At 44.7% G+C, this 15542-nt stretch overlaps 2 protein-coding genes across 2 annotated transcripts in view; one reads left to right on the top strand and one right to left on the bottom strand.

Moving 5' to 3' along the window:
• Positions 1 to 4075: 4075 nt before the first annotated feature.
• Positions 4076 to 12870, bottom strand: LOC142572573 (uncharacterized). Its single transcript, XM_075681785.1, has 5 exons — positions 12277 to 12870; positions 10537 to 10593; positions 9933 to 10424; positions 7237 to 7434; positions 4076 to 4204 (listed from the first exon to the last, which is right to left on the bottom strand). Exons 1-5 carry the CDS (start codon positions 12670 to 12672, stop codon positions 4118 to 4120), a joined length of 1230 nt encoding a protein of 409 aa, XP_075537900.1. The 5' UTR covers positions 12673 to 12870; the 3' UTR covers positions 4076 to 4117.
• A 435-nt stretch (positions 12871 to 13305) lies between these two features.
• ATP8B (ATPase phospholipid transporting 8B) overlaps positions 13306 to 15542 on the top strand; it is a 157771-nt gene continuing 155534 nt past the window's right edge. The window contains exon 1 of the mRNA XM_075681774.1: positions 13306 to 13438. The gene's annotated coding sequence lies outside the window, so the exon portion shown is untranslated. The remainder of the gene's footprint in view (positions 13439 to 15542) is intronic.

Raw genomic sequence — 15542 nt, 5'->3', positions numbered from 1 at the left:
CAGTCAGTTCAAGGAAAGACTGCAGCATTGCTCAAGAGGAAATGAAGCCGCTGTAGTTGCCATCAAGATAAAATGGCAGGTACATTCAGTGGAACCTGAAAAAAAAAAAGATAGATGCTTCTGCTGGATTTAGCACATAAGCGCCTACTAAATTTTCTTGCTTCCTACTCTCGTAGCACAGAGTGCTCCAAGCTGGCGTAACCAGCTTACTTGGTAGAGAAACTTTTCTTCAGCTGCCGTCGTCGTCGCTTCTCCTCTTCCATCAGAGATGGGACGCCATAGATGTTCGAACTTAGAGAAAAGACTTTATGTACACAATATATACATCGACAGCTATTTACAGTGAGTCTGACTTATCAACTCGACATAGCTGATAGTGCAAAACACCGTTCATACGTCAAGACCCCTCGATTACACTGGGACCGGCGCCTTCACTCGGCAGAGCCGAAAGTGCAGGGCAGGGCCAAAGAGCCCCCAACGTCACACCCTTTCCTACCTACGTTTCCAGACCGCACATGCGACAGGTTAAGATGTCTCGAGGCGGCAACACGGGCTATCTGCCGCCAGAGAGCGCCTCCTGACTCACTACCCAAGCGCCCAGCTGGCTTTACTCTCGGCGAAGCCCGAAAACAGCGATCTCCCACAATTCTGGGGCGAAATTACTTCTCAGCCTCCATGGCGTTTGTCAACATTCTTTACAGGCCTGCATGCTTTATTTGAGCATAGTGTCTTTTTCTATATACATCTTTTCCAGTAGAAATGCAATGAGAGATGAAAAACATTTTCTCCATTTTGAGAATTGTTTCTTGGACACCTGTAATCTAAAAGGTATCAGGAATTGGTTAAAGTGAGGTTATGTAGTCTAAGGATTGGACACTCCTCAGTAACAAACATGTTTTAGAAAATGCACCCCACCCCCTTCTCATTGTAGATGTGTGTTGCTGTAAGCCTCTCACTGCTCTTCACATTTTGATTTCATGTAAAAACACAGAAAATATAAGAACACTTTCCAATATGCCATTCTATTACATTCAGCCCTATTACCTAATGAAAATTGTACACTATGATAAAATCTTCAGCTTCTTGGTAGGGTTATAAAATGTAAACGGAAAATTAAAAATGATGTGTTTTACTACTTCGCCCACTATCCCCTGAGATGCTACTAAAACTCCAAATGTACATGCATGCAAGTGCGCACATGTATACACCTCTGGAATTTCTGTGCGAAGATGCACAACACTTGTGCTAGCTTTGTCTTAAATCCCTAGGGCAGTGTCTCGCAAAACATGCACTTTTGACCAATGCGTTTCACATTGCTTCACTGATCGTTGCATAAGATATGATCAGCTGACTTAATATGTGCACATGACACTGCTCAATTTCTATACTTGATTTTCACATGGTGCACATATAATAAACTTTGCTGCAGTGAAATCCCTTTATTCGGAGTTTCTTGTGGTACCGACTGCACTGCATGTATTTTAAAACAAGTCATTCAAATTGGAGTAGCACCGAACTTCATTTAGCACAAGGCGAAAAGTGATAAATTCTTGCACTACTGCTTCGTGCAGCATAGATGGAGATTTCTTGCTCTTTTGCCACAGTCATATCACCACTATTAGGCTTGGCTTTGTATCAATGTACATTTTGCACAAACTCCAACACTGCTACAGTGCTTACAGTGCTGCTACAGTGCTACCTTCTGCATTGTGTCTTTTTTTTTTTTTTTTTTAGGGCACCTCTGCTTTTAAAACTAAGACCATTTCCTGTCCCGATAACTTTATCCATAACACGACTCCTGCATGTAGTGCAGTTGGAAGCGAATGTGAACGCCAGCAACACTAGGCACGATTATAACTTCAGCAGCCACAGTATGTTTCTAAAAAAGGCTGCCTTCGTTTGAAAGGAGATATGGCAAACAAAAGCTCCAGCTGTGACAAATGTGAAATGGGAATGCTGCCACCATTGCGTAAATATGTTTTAGTTGCTCTCCAAGGTTGATAAATAGCAATCAATCAACTCGTAACAAAAAGACAACCCACCTTTTCCACGGTGCGATGGCGCATGCACCCTGCCCTAGCGGATTAGTCGCAAAACACTTTGTAACAGACGCACGTGCGATCGTGCGGCCTGATGTCGGGGGGTGAAAGTCCCCCTTAAAGGAGCCCTGAAACGGTTCGAACAAATTTTGTGTACGCGTAGGGTACAGCTACAGTTAATCATTCGCACCACAATTTGTGTGTAACACCTCATATTAAGATAGCTATGGACGATTACAAGTTACCCTCCTCCATTTCACCCTCCTCTCTTTTCTACTCAACTCGTTCGCCAAGTGATCAGGGTTAAGCTCTTTGCTGCCTCTGCTTCATGATGGCACATTGTGTCGTCTACTTCCGGTTGTCTAGAAGCAAATGTGCGAAGCCTCTCAACACTCTTTGCCAGCAGCTTGGCAGTTGACCCCAAGCGAGAGCTATTGAAGCAGCGAAGCATTGCGAGCAATCTGTCACAGCGCCGAGCGTGCCCGGTATTCCAGTAACCACAGACAGAATGACCCTTTTGACGGATGGGTGGAGGCATAAACTCAAGCTAGGCATATGTGAGCGGCCTGATCGCTCTGCACAAGCAGATGACACTTGCTTTGTGCAGGAAGTGCTTAAGCGTAGTGAGAAATTGTCCTTGTGCACTGTCTTTCTGTTACTTTCTTTTTATGGAAACAAATTAACTAACAGTTCAACTATTATGAAGAACATTTGTTCACCATAAAGTTGGAAAAATTACTGATGACATGACCAGGGCAGCCAATCGCATAGCTCGCCCTACTAGCACCATTAGGGCAATTCATGTCAAATGGTTAGGGGTGGCTGAAAATTCAGTCGAGCGGTGTGCTGCGGTCGGCAGCGATGTACATTTTTAAAACTTTATAACTTACACACTTTATGCAAAGCACTTAGGTGCATCAATTAACGATCAGAAGGACCTACTGTAACGACTCAGTATGTTTGTACAAAATCGTCAAACAAAAGCACATGGACGTGCACTGCAGCAAACACTCATGCCACATGCTGCATTGGAACTCCACTGGTATTTAGTTCTATGTCGGTGTGGTGCCGAAAACGTGCTCAGCGTAAGACTGCAACTCCACTTCTGAACAGAAAAGGGGCCAGGGCTTCGTCCGGACTGCACCGTGAGCCACGTAATTGTCACCTTACGTTGATGGCTAGCAAATTTATCGATAAACCCCTGCGTTATGCTTGGGCGACACTTGAAAAACTTGAGGACGCTTAGGCTTCGCCTTTAAGAGTGGAATGCGATAGCATTCAAAGATTCCCAACTGCTTCCCACGCTTCCCTGCAACTGAAGCTTGTGTAACCATAATGTTTACCGGAAAACGCTAGCGGCAATCGCTATGCCTTAAGGCAAGCGTTCTGGTAGAAACGCGGCCTCTTGCATGGGCCAGTCCCAGTGGTATGCACAGCCGCACCAAAAGAAATTGCTACATAATTTCCAGGTTTCTGTTATTGTTTCGCACTTTTAATATTTAAGTGTGAGAATTAACTTAAAAGGAATGCGTTGTCAGTGACAGCCCACATTTGTGGGCTGTCGCCTGTCGCCATTTTTTGTCGGCTAAGACTCGTCAGGTTATGTTTTGGTGAATCATGGGAGATGAAATGCTGTCATTGGCCATTCTTCTAGTACTGAAAAATCAAGGCATGCCAAAGAGTATGTTTACAAAGAAGATGAATAAGGTAGCATAGTTATGCAAGGAAGCAACAAAAATGACTGGCTGTGTATAGTGGCTAATCCATGTGTCATCCCAGGCCTGCCCCTATGCCACCTTGTTTGCCCCTCCGCCTGCCCCTATGCCTGCCTGCTCAGAATTCAAAGACGAAACAGAAGGCCTCGAAGGAAGTTACTTCAACTCTGATGAAAGTCATGTCAAGGGCCTTTTTATACATTTCAATGCATGGTGGAATTTCAGATGGCACTCAATTCGGTGTTGGCATAGTACAACATCCAGATGAAAATCTCTGAAACGTGAGAACTATGAGCATAAGCACTTAAAAACAAGACCGAAGAAAATGCAACACAGCATTTATTAAAGCACAGATGTGGGACATCAAAATCCGTACTTTGCTTGAGTCTGGCGCTTAGTCATACGGTTTTGTGCCCAAGTGTTTTTCAACTCCTGTTCTCGTGCCTTGGCCTGAGGGAATATGAAAGAAGAAAATGAGCTTCATAAAACATCCATCATAATACATGGTATACGAAAGTATTGTTACAGGTGGTACTGCTGTTTAGCCACTCACGCAGAAGAGAGTGGGCAAGTGAGAGTACTGCACTTCAACTCGATAGGCCTCACATTCCCACATGGACCAATGTTACTGTGACAGCCATTGTACAGACAATCCAGCCACACTTGCAGCATTGGCAGCTTGTCCCAGACGTGTGTGTCTGTGTGTATGCATGTATACACATATACAGATAGATATTAAGTATATAAATATGGTGTCCCAGCCACCTGCTGCCTGGTTTTCACAGCGAAAGAGAATGCAGAATAGAGGTTATCATTCACTACACACAGTGTTCCTCTGTCAATTTTCTCTGAGTGAACAGACAGTACTAGAGCATTGTCCCCAAAGATCATCGGCTCAGAAGGCAGTGAAGGCACTTTTGTGCTTTCTCAGAACGTCTGGTTTGCGCGAGCGGCTTTAACTTAAGTACTGTCCGTACTATATTCCTATCTCTCTCTCTCTCCTCTGTCAAACACAATGTGCTATGCTGAAACAATGGTACATGAACAAAGGATAAAGATAATGCATATTGCAGCCCAAGCTAGGCTTCACAAGATGCTGGCCACATTTCTGAGGCGCAGGGTAGAAAACTGTGTTCTCTATACCACATCCTTTTAAAGCTTGCAACGTTTTGCAATTTGATAACAATATTACTGAACCTTGTCTCAGTTACAATTTCCTCTGTGTGAAAAAAATATATATATATGCTGGAAATGTAGTCGCAGTTTCGCAGCGTGAAAGGATTGTTATGCCTAATATAAAAATTTAAGTGAGAATGAAATATATTTGGGACTTGTTTTGCAACTGTCCTCATCTGAACATACCCAGATGGCTCATCTGCTGCAGTGACAGTCATCTCGCTCTCCCACAATGCTGGTGCATCGTTCATGTACACGGGGAGCACTTCTGATAGCAGATATAATTAGAGGTCAATACCAGAAGTAGGTTCTCCCGACTAGTCCTTAAAAACTTGCTGTATGCGCTCTTGCGTACTTGCTACCTCAACGTACCGTAGTAGGAATACGAATGTGGGAGCCCTGAAAACTCAAGCTCAACTCATTTCATAGCTAAAAAGAGGCAAGAAGGACACAATCTGAGTCACTTTTCTTAACTGCAACAAAAAGAATGAATTCAAAATTCAATGAGTGTGATTTTCATTTTGTTATTAGAACGATACACATCCTTAGGATGACCATACATGGGTCTTAAAATAGGCTCAACAAAATAATGCAACCCGTTTTTGCAGTACTAGATTTACCAGTCCTAGGTGGGTATTCTATAAAACTTTCATAAAGATCAGCGATGATTATTACTTCTTTAAAAACGTCTCTAAAATGTAGCAATTTTTGTTATTTTTGCAATTTGGGCATTTTCAGATTATAAAACAAAATAAATATGTGTTGCAGCAGCATACTTTATTAGCTTGTGAGAAACTTTGTGAAAGTTTGTAAGAAATATTTTCAGCTTCATCACCTTAGCTATAGTGGCCAAAAAAAAAAACATTGTTTGGGGTCAGTCAGAGGCAGTCGTTGAAAAACCAAAGTTTTGAAATTTTTCAATAACATACTGTGCGTGTCATAAATTTTATTTACCATGGGTCAATAGTACTAGTGGTGTAGATGTACGTAAAAAAATTTGGCAGGGTACAATGTGTTAATTTTAGGGTGACAGGCTTCGAATTTGTAAAATACGCAAGTCATTAAAACGCTCTTTTCCACCTTTAGTAAAATCGAATTTTTTCCAGGAAATTTGTGCTGTTTTCCACAAAACGAATGTTGATTCCTTTATACAAAGACATTTTTCCACATCATATAAAACTTTCACTGAAAACCAAAAATAGCCGGGACCCCTGTCCTTATCTGAACACACCCGAGAAATGTTAAGTGTTGCTGTGTTGTGTTGCTGCCTGCTGATGGGGCGAATGGGTGTGAATACAATGTGGCAAAATGGAAAAACATAAAGCTATGGCTTTGTTCCATTACAGTTCCAGGGGTAATGACATGCAGTTTTGCCATACTGCGGCAAGCGTCATCCATACTTCAGCAGGCATCATGGTGTAAGCTGTTTCTATTGGTAAAACATACATGTATGGACGACATGCGTGCATCAGAGCTTGGCTACAATACTCCTCAGTAAATTATATTTCTACTGCTTTATGGTGGTTTAAAATTCCAAAAGAAAACATTTGTTTTTTTTTTGTCAGAATTGTAGAAGACAGGGAAAGGGTTAATAGCCTAATACCGTTGTTGGTAGTCACAATTCCTTGTTTCATCCAGATTGAATTAAAAGCATTATTCTTCTGCAGCAGCAACAACAAATAAAAAGAAACACAATTGTCTCTCAAAGAAAAAATGGTGACACTACCTTCCCATAGAGGGCTTAACCGCTTCTCATTCTGGCAGATGATGCCGCCATTCCTTCCAGCTAGTCAATATACGTCCTTTGCTTTGCCACTACCACAGATGGCACTCAACTAGATTAATCCTGGATGAAACAAGGCTCAATCACTGTATAAAACACAAAACACGCTGCCAGATGCTACCACTGTAAAACATGAGCCTGAACAATTTGCATTTTATGTAGAGGAATCGTGGATAGGCTTCCGAACCAACAATCGGCATGTGGACAATTTCACTGCACGCTATGGCCACAGTTGCACAAAGCATAGCCTGAACCATGACCATCGCTCTCAATGACACAAAAAAAAAGAAATAGCTTTAGCACACAATCTAACACCCTGTCGGGAGCCCACAGCCCACTTCGTTTATAAACAATGGTACACGTCCACCTGAAATGGGCAGTAATGGGAGCTACACTGCATACAGCAACTGCTTGCTTGAAGTTTCCACTACATATACTTTTTGAGCACCGCATGTGCTTAGCTATCGCATTGCATCACAGACTTGAGTTGCTGACAGCTTCCTGCAAGAGGAGTAGTACTCACTTGCTGTGCCAAGTAGGTGATCTGGTGCTTGCGACGATGCTGTTGGCTTGTGTTGAAGTCGCTAGTGTTGCTATGACTCGAGTATGTGGACTGTTCGGTGAGGCCACGGAGGAGGATCTGAGTCTTGTCAACTTGGCTGTCCGCGCACACGTCGATGATGTTGATCTCCTCTTGACGCTTGCCACGCAGTCTCACCAACTGCAGCAGGGTAAGGAAAGTGTTGGCACTCAATCAGTCAAGACAACAGCGAACACTTGTCACTGCGCCATCAGGCACAAGAATTAGGAATCCTGCTTAAAAACTGTTAGCTCATATACCCTACGCTTTTTTTCATAACTTTAGCCTGACCCGAATCCAAACCAATATTCTTAGAACATGCCTGAACCCAAACTGGACCTGAACCGAAAAAAGATATTAATGGTAAATGGTTCGGCATGAGATGATTGAAGCATATAGTGTGGAAACGGGTGCTCAATAGATAAGTAATTACTCGAAATGATTACTTTTTCATTTGGCGCACCCCATGAGCACCTCATTATGACTCACAAGTTGCATTATGTGTGAGAATGGGTGTTTGTGCCAGTAAGGTGTGTGTGTAAAGGTGCTTGCCAGTAGCTGCACAGCCACCTAGGCAGAGACGCTTGCACTTCTGAGCTTGGCCATGACAGTTAAGTTTTATTGCCGAAACATTCGTTCAAGGATACCACAGAATTTCTGTTGAAACTCCCAATTTGGTCATTAAACCAGCTTGCTACTATTACTAAGTAAACCGTAAAATGCACACGCCAGGACACACTGAAAGCAAGAAAGATGGTGTCCTCAAGAAGGGAAAACAGGGAAACGAACACGTTAATCAGCATGGCTTCTTGTAACAATAAGTCGCTAATGAATGCCGTCACCTTGTCGGTGTCACCTGCAAACGCAACAGGAAATGTGATTTTCTTGTGTTTCGTGGTTTAATTCACATTTAGCCCCTCCAAGCAGAGTACAACACTCTTCAATTTTTATAAATCAATCCAGAGGCACAATGTGCTTGATTTGGACAATTTCAGTAGCATAGTCAGTGCAACACACACACTGTGTCACATGCAATTGTGCAAGAAATATTGTTGCAGTGTCTTTTAGCACAAACTGTCCTTGCTCATGATTTAGAAGCATCAATTTCCTCCCCTGCTTGTATTTTTTAAAGTAAGAGTAGAAAATTGAGCAATATAACACTTGCTGAATCCTTCCCTTGCTTACAGACTAGAAGTTTGGAGCTGAAATTTACGTAGAACAATGTGATCCTGACACTGTATCATATGCCACAGTTCGCTGAACAGCAGTCCAGTAGTAATTACTTGAAGCAAAAGAAAAATGAACTTACTTTGCTGCTGCCACGACAGGGAAGCTAAGCCCTACCATATGTAGACATGGGCAATCTCATTATTTTGCTATGTGTATGTGTGTTTGATAAGCTGCATTAAAATTTCTCTGTAGCTGCGCAATCCAATCATAAACATGTGTTGCGAAAAAGCCATCACTGAAATCACAGCAATGGCAGTAACATAAAAAGTTTATTTAAACCGTGCACATCGTGCTCTGAATGAGTGCACAAAGAGGAAAAAGGACCCAGCACGGAACTGCGCGACTGCTATTCGCATTGTTGGTATCTCAACGCCTAGATCTAAGCTACTGCATCCATAAATTTTACGGTTCAATCATCCCAGTAAATTGCTACTGTTTTGCCCATACTAAATATGGATGACAATAAAAGGAACTGGGAAACAGAGGAAGCGCAGGGATGGACACGTCGACACACCATGTACTCGTGCGACGACACTGCATAGGATGAGCATTTTTATGTGTATGGCTGCTGTAATGGAACAACATTAAACTCCATTGATATATACGTAAAAGCATTGATTTCTGTATCCCATATGCCACAGAGCTCATTTCTTCCACCTCCTGACAACTCTTGTGCATGCACCATGCAGACAAGTCGATAGCGTTGTGCATATGTTGCCATAAGACAAGACAAGGTTTCGTGTGCTGAACTGGTTTGTGAACCGGCTCAACGTTGCAAACTGGTTCATGAGCCATTGTAGAACTGTATTTCTCCCAACTGGAACTGATCCAGAATGAAATTGTGGGCTGCGCCCAAACCCGAACAGCTGTATTTTTCATTTTGACACTCTGGCACAAATTAATTAAATTATGGGGTTTAACCTACAGCCCCTTTCTAGTAGGTGGACTCCCCTTCTTCGAGGTGGTCACTCGTGCTCCCTTGATTTATCTGTGTCACGTGTTTGTACATTCATCTTTGTACACATTTTCATCTCTTACTGTGGAGGCGAGCTGGCAGGTTCCCTTATGTGCGGGCTTTCACCTTCCTAGAGAGACTTGCTATTTAATAATAATAATAATTATCATTATTACTAAAACTGCACAGTGGGTTGTGAGAGATGCTTTAGTGGAGGGCTCTGGAGCCATTTTGAACACATGGAGCTTTTTTAAGTGCGCTCAACACATGGTACATAAGCACTGCATTCCGCTCACTTTGGTAACGCAGCCGCTGCAGCCAGAATTTGAAACTGCAACCTCAAGCTCAGCAGCAGAATGCCATAGCCACTGAGCCACCATGACAGGAGTACAGAGCAAATTTCTGTGCACATGCATTCCAACTCGTTAACAAAAAAGGAAAGCCTAAAACTCACAGCTCCATCGTCGAGCTCAACGTCATAGACAGATGTCCCTGGCTCTTCAGGTTCTGCGTAGACAATCTTTCCCTTGCGGCTTGGCAAAGGTGGCTGCACTTCAGGGCCAGGCTCAACATTGAAGCTTGGCTGTGGCTCTGGCTCAGACGATTTGCTTTGTGGAGAACCAGTCATGGGCCCAGCCGAGGCAGCAGGTGGCATGCTGGCAGCAGCATGCAGATCAGAGTCAAGGTTCACTTTCAGCAATGGCGGTTCACTGAAGGTGAAGAAGTTTGGCGCTTCTTCAGTGGTATCTATGTCATCGCCGTCATCTTGCTCCCATGGGTATAATGTAGTTGGCTGCGGTACTGCCGGTGCCCGAGGCTTTGGTAGTGGCTGTTTTGGCGCTGGTTTCGGAGGAGGTGGCCTTGCCAGCACCTGTGGCGTAAGCTGCTTCGTTGTTATGGAACCGTGCTTTGGTGCCGGCAGCATGCCTATGAGGCCAGAACCAATCTGTGAAAACAGTAAAATTAGCCAGCATACTCCATCACAAGACTTCCATGCAAAGTTTTCTTGCCATGCACATTTCAGCAAAATAAGCAAGCAGCAGTAAATGAGGGATCACCTGAGCAGGTCGGAACTTTTTTTTCTTGTTTTCCTCTTCTTCTTCTTCATCGTCAAACTGTAAACACATACAGTGATTGATATAATAAGCCCACATTGCAACAAGTACAAGTAAAGAAAGGAAGTTTACGAGGTCACATTTAATCGTTACTAATGGCAAATTTTGTCAAAAAAAAAGCAGTTAGAAAAAGAAATGGAACCAGTGAACACAGTAAATTCTGGTTGCAATGAAGTTGCTGTATTTGGAATTTTGCACACAGAAACCCACACTATAACAAAATTGCTTTATTTAAAGCTTGTCATGGTTCCAATTACCCTGCACAACATTTCAACCAGATTATTCAAAGCACAATGGTATTGGGTTCTAGAAAGTACAACATGCAAAATGAGAAATCAACATCAAACCACTTGGCAAAGCATAGATGCGACCATGTGCTCTTTTTCACATCAGTCTGATGAGGCAAGTAGCTCTGGTAGGGCCACTCAAACACTTGGTGGCAACCTTTTGTAGCTTAGACCGCATTGTGCAATAACCCGCAATTTGCATAGCTGCTCGCTAATATCAGAATTATTTTTTTTTATCACTTAGAAATGCCTTTGCACACACTCCCTAGTGTTCTTTGAGAGGAGTAAAAGAATGTCAAGACAGGAAGATGACAAGGACATTGTGGCAAATGAGGAACCTTGTGAAATATCCTCAATATCAGACAAGCAAACAATTCTTCATTTGCTTCAAAATAAAGTGGAGTGCAATGGTGACATAGAGAGCCTTATAAGGCAAATGACTGTAGAAGTCAGCTGGAATAAATACTGTCAGATGCAAGTCCCATGTTTCTTTGGTGCCCAAGCCCACATTGCAAAAAGTACAATTAACGAAAGGAAGTTTATGAGGTCACATTTAATCGTTACTAATTGCAAATTTGTTGTCATGTAACGATTAAATGTCACGTAAATTTGTCATGTTGTCACTGTCGGATGTGGCTTTGTTAAATTTGTTTTACGAGTTCCTGCACTACGTTATCACTCTGACTGTTTTAGGAGCTTCCCACATTTAACAAAACACTTCTTATAAAAGAAACCACTTCCTGTCCCAATGAGTTAATTCACAACCAACATGAAAAGCAGTATACACAGTTGTCAAAAGTGGGCCCTGACGAAGGGAAGCCCACTTGTTGAAATTCTGAGACATCCCCTGTTTGGCCACTGTTGATCACTTCACGGCTCCATTTTCCTTTGTACAACCTGTCTTGTTAGGATACTTAGCTGGTGTTCAAACACCAGCTACCACTGAGATTCGACACAAGTTTTTAATCTGCTCTTCCCTTAATAGATGTCTGTGCAAAAAAAAAAAAATTAAATTATGGGGTTTGATGTGCCAAAACCATGATTTGATTATGAGGCAACGCTGTAGTGGGGGGCTCTGGAAATTTGGACCACCTGAGGTCCAAAGTTCCAGGAAAATCAGTGATGTTATTTTGAAGGTAGAGCGCTGTAAGGCGCGAGAACGGTATAATCAGGCATGACTGACTCAGCACGAGCGCTGCAGGCGCGAGAAAGTCTGTCTGACGTACACCCAGCAACAAAAACAGCGCCCCGCGACTTCTACAAAACCAGTTAGAACTTTGCCGGAGGTGCTACACATGGGGAGCACTTCAAAATTCAATTTTTAGGAGGAGTCTGCATTTTTGTGCGCCGGCAAAGCGCACAATCATACTCTAAACAACGTAAACGGTGAAAGTACCTGGTTCAAGGAAGGTATGAGGATCTGTGCTCGCTTCGACTTTGTGGCCTTATTTGCTTGTTTCACGACTACGCCTTGCAACGACGGATCGTGCAGTGTTGACGCGCTCTGTTTAGGAGGAGGTAACCTCGAGAACAGCTTCTGTGAAGCTGTAGATTCTTCAATGTTTGTGACAGCAGGAAGTTGCTGTTGAGGTGCTGCGGTTTCTCCATATTCACCAAGTTCTTCATCTGCTTCTGTCACAGGATCGCGCACGTTCTCGGCGATCCTTTCATCGAGCTCCCTGCTCACTTCTCTAACAGGATCGAGCACGTTCTCAATGATTTTGTCGGAGACGGCGTCCTGACTGCTATCGTCTTCAGAGTCATCGCTGTCAGCGTACGCAACAAGAGACATTTCTAAGACTTTTCGTCTCTACCGTGTTTTACTACCAAAGAATGAAAGGAACACTGTCAAGGCATGACGTTCACATATGTCGTTAACAAGTACTGGTGCTTAAGCGATAAAAAGAATAGTCGCTTGACGCGTCACACGAAAAACAGACCGCCACCGATGGCTACTAATGCCTGTGAACGGCGCCATATTAAATGTTGCTAGTTACCATGGAGAAACTATTCGTTTGACTCACTTCATCTGTCCACGTTTCATGCATAAAATAAGTTTGCGAAATTATTTTGAAAGTTCTTGTAGGGGCTGACAGAATTTTGATACTGTAAGATTTTTGAAGGTAATTCAGGCAAAAAATAATTCAAGTTTTTTTGTGAAGTAGAATTTACGACCTCGTTTCGGTTTCATTTTTCTTTTCTTATTTTTTCTCTTGCAACGTGTGCTGCCACCTGCCGGTCTCTAGAAAAAGTAGCCAAAATCGGATGAAAATTCGGGCAAAACAGTTGCCTCGGCCCGTGCCGCACTAACCGCCATGTCGAACTGTGTGGGCTTTTCTCTTGCCGAGTGGTTGATTTACTCGCGCTGGCCGTTTTTATAGCGACGTGTGCGCGAGCTGGATCCACGACCCGCAGCGGCGAGTGGTGTCACCTGAAGGCGACTCTCATCAGGTTCGGCGACGGCTGGCGTTTTCCCTTTCGCCTGATTATTCTCATCAAAGCGACCGCACCGTGTTTCCTTGGCAACTCTCCGCCAGCACTCGCTACGCTCACAACAGGTAGGATTGCACTGCTACCGCAGCTCGTTTGGCGCGTGGTAAATCTTTACGGTCCACGGGGTTAGCCGCCCGCAAGCGCTGTCACGGATCGCTGAGCTGGGTGCCGGCGCTGAGCTGCGCTGGCGCGTGCCGCTCCGGCCACATCAAGTGGCGGCAGCGATCGGCGTGCCGGCATTCGTGTAGCTGCCGGGGTGGGTACGGGCGATTCCTAGAGAGGTGCTGACACTTGTTGGGGCCTCCTCCTCCCACACGCAACTCACGGACGGGTCGAACGGGCCCGTGCTCTATGGCCATGTAAACAGACACGGCCTCTCTTCACATCGATCGCATCGAAGCTCACCCTACGCAGGAAAAACCGCGGCCTGACGTATACGTATATATGTGTGTGTACTGCGCGACCATCCGGGCGGCAGAAAGCAATGCGTGCACTGGAAGCGCGCCAGATCGCGCCGGCATTTGCTCGGATGTATAATACGAGCGCGCCCCGCCCATTCGTTTGAACGAATGAATTGATTTTTAGGTGGCCGCATTGTTTAATGAAATGTCCGACGTGACCCAAATCAGAAGAACCGCGCTTCCCGAGCAGTGCTGCAGCAACAGTCCTCATTCGCGGGCCGCCGCTGCTGTCGTCGACGGTGCGTGGGACTAAGCGGATCTCCTATCCGGACACACCTTCGTGAGTAGCAGACACTGCGTTTTCAAACACTCGTAGCGCGAGCGCCCCTGATTCTCTCAACAGATGACTTGCTTGGCCCCAAGAAACTCGCCCTGCACGCATTGTACTCGATAGTTTCGTACTGTGCCCTGAATCAAAGGGTGCTCGACGAAAACTTCTGCCGTGGCCGTGAGGCGCAGGCAGCCGCTCATGGGCTCGCCTTCGACGCAGTGGCCGTTATTTTTTTTCCTCTTGACTTTTATATTCCACGCTCTCCCACGCTGGGGCAGATGTCCGCTTGTTTGCTTGCTGCACCTTGCACTTTCCGGCGCGTGCCCGAGAGTGCGTCTTGCACCGCCATCCGCACCTCGTGCGGCCGAGATAAATGGGCGTGTTCGGCTCAAGGAAGCGACGCTGTGCCGTAGTAAGATGTGTGCAGCAGGAACTATCGACTCGCGGCGTACTAGCACTTCTCGACTGCGACGCGTCACAGCTACTTGATTGTCGGCGAGGAGGTGTCTTCTTGTCGTTTAGTTGTATCTGTGTGCGAGATTTTGTAATCGCCACTACACCAGCATCCCTATGCCTCGACTACAAACCGTCGCGGTTTTGAGTTGCGCAACGCGGTTTTTCTCGGCGTCATCGCTCGAGCAAGAGCACTGAGTCACGCGTGCGTCCTTAATTGCGCGATTTGTTTAGTGCCTTTGGATAGGTTATATCCACAGATTAGGTTTACAAGCGTGCTATTTGCTTCGAACTTTAGGTTACGAGACATGAGTAATTTCGTGTCTTCAGCCTGATGGCCAAATACGATGACATCAAATACGCCAGTCACTTGGGGACTTTCGATAGCGGTCGAGTTCTATCGGAATCGAAAGTCACGATCACGATTCGCTTCTTTGCGCCAACTGCGGAAGTGAACCGGTCGCGATCGAGAAATATGATCTCGGTCGAAAGTGACCGGGGTGGACGTTGCTAATTCAAGTAGCCGGCGCTATCAGGGCATGCAAAACCGTCCACCAGTCGCGATATGCTGCCTTCGGGGTTCTGTTGTCCAGTAGGATACTTCTACACTGTTCTTGAGATGTCTACGTTTGCACTTTTAAAGTTTCTTGAATTCTAGACACCTGCACACCTCAGTAGCCATTAGGTAATGATTCGCTGGCTAATACAAGCCGACGCAAATTTTATTTATCTAGTGAGTGCGCAAAACGGAAACACCGTCGTGGAAGGGTCCATGCCTCCTAGTCAGTTTCTCTTTTAAACACGATTAACGAGCGAACAGATTTCCGGGAACGGGTGCGTAAATCGGGCTCGACAGCCGCAGCGGAGATCAATCGAATGCGTGAATTCGAGCGGTTAGCAGCGGGCGTCTGCAGGGTAGCGAAAAGGTTTTGCGAAACCATATCGCGGCTGGCAAACAGTCGATCGCTTTTGCGACAGAGCCGG

Source organism: Dermacentor variabilis, chromosome 2 (assembly GCF_050947875.1).
Source record: "Dermacentor variabilis isolate Ectoservices chromosome 2, ASM5094787v1, whole genome shotgun sequence".
NCBI classification, from domain to species: Eukaryota; Metazoa; Arthropoda; class Arachnida; order Ixodida; family Ixodidae; genus Dermacentor; species Dermacentor variabilis.
The sequence above is the reverse complement of the archived record's forward strand: the minus strand, read 5'-3'. Positions and strand labels throughout refer to the sequence as shown.

Bases quoted from the DNA above. Each gene is read 5' to 3' on its own strand.
- LOC142572573 (XM_075681785.1), bottom strand. From the start codon at position 12,672: ATGTCTCTTGTTGCGTACGCTGACAGCGATGACTCTGAAGACGATAGC. The intron at 7,435-9,932 runs GTGAGTTTTAGG...ACCCTGCTGCAG, and splicing joins TTGAGCTCGACGATGGAGCT to TTGGTGAGACTGCGTGGCAA. The intron at 4,205-7,236 runs GTGAGTACTACT...ATATTCCCTCAG, and splicing joins TCACCTACTTGGCACAGCAA to GCCAAGGCACGAGAACAGGA.